This window comes from Mesitornis unicolor, unplaced genomic scaffold, assembly GCF_000695765.1.
Source record: "Mesitornis unicolor isolate BGI_N332 unplaced genomic scaffold, ASM69576v1 scaffold29930, whole genome shotgun sequence".
NCBI lineage: Eukaryota > Metazoa > Chordata > Aves > Mesitornithiformes > Mesitornithidae > Mesitornis > Mesitornis unicolor.
In genome coordinates, this window is record NW_010158054.1 from 1 (window position 1) to 236 (window position 236).

Below are 236 nucleotides of genomic sequence, written 5' to 3' on the forward strand. Positions count from 1 at the left end.
CAGCAAGGCCAGCCCGCGGGTGTGGAGCGTCCGCCGGTCCCTGGGGAGCGACCAGGAACGGCCGTGGGTGGTAGTGCTGCCGCTCAGCCTGCTGTGCAGCGCGCTGCTGCTCTGGTGCGCACTCAGGGAGGAGACGGAGATCGACGAGCGGTTGGCGGCGGCGTTCTGCGATCAGAGCGCGGACGCTGCGGACACGGCCCGGGACAGCGGTGCTGCCCGGCAGCTGCCGGGGGGGG

The 236-nt window shown here is 73.7% G+C and overlaps 1 protein-coding gene across 1 annotated transcript; it reads left to right on the top strand.

The window, feature by feature from the left end:
- Positions 1 to 4: 4 nt before the first annotated feature.
- On the top strand, positions 5 to 209 carry LOC104538995 (chromosome unknown open reading frame, human C16orf91; the record flags this gene model as incomplete). Its single annotated transcript, XM_010182404.1, has 1 exon — positions 5 to 209. A coding segment is annotated over one exon (205 nt), but the record flags the coding sequence as incomplete, so codon positions are not given.
- Between the last annotated feature and the right edge of the window lie 27 nt (positions 210 to 236).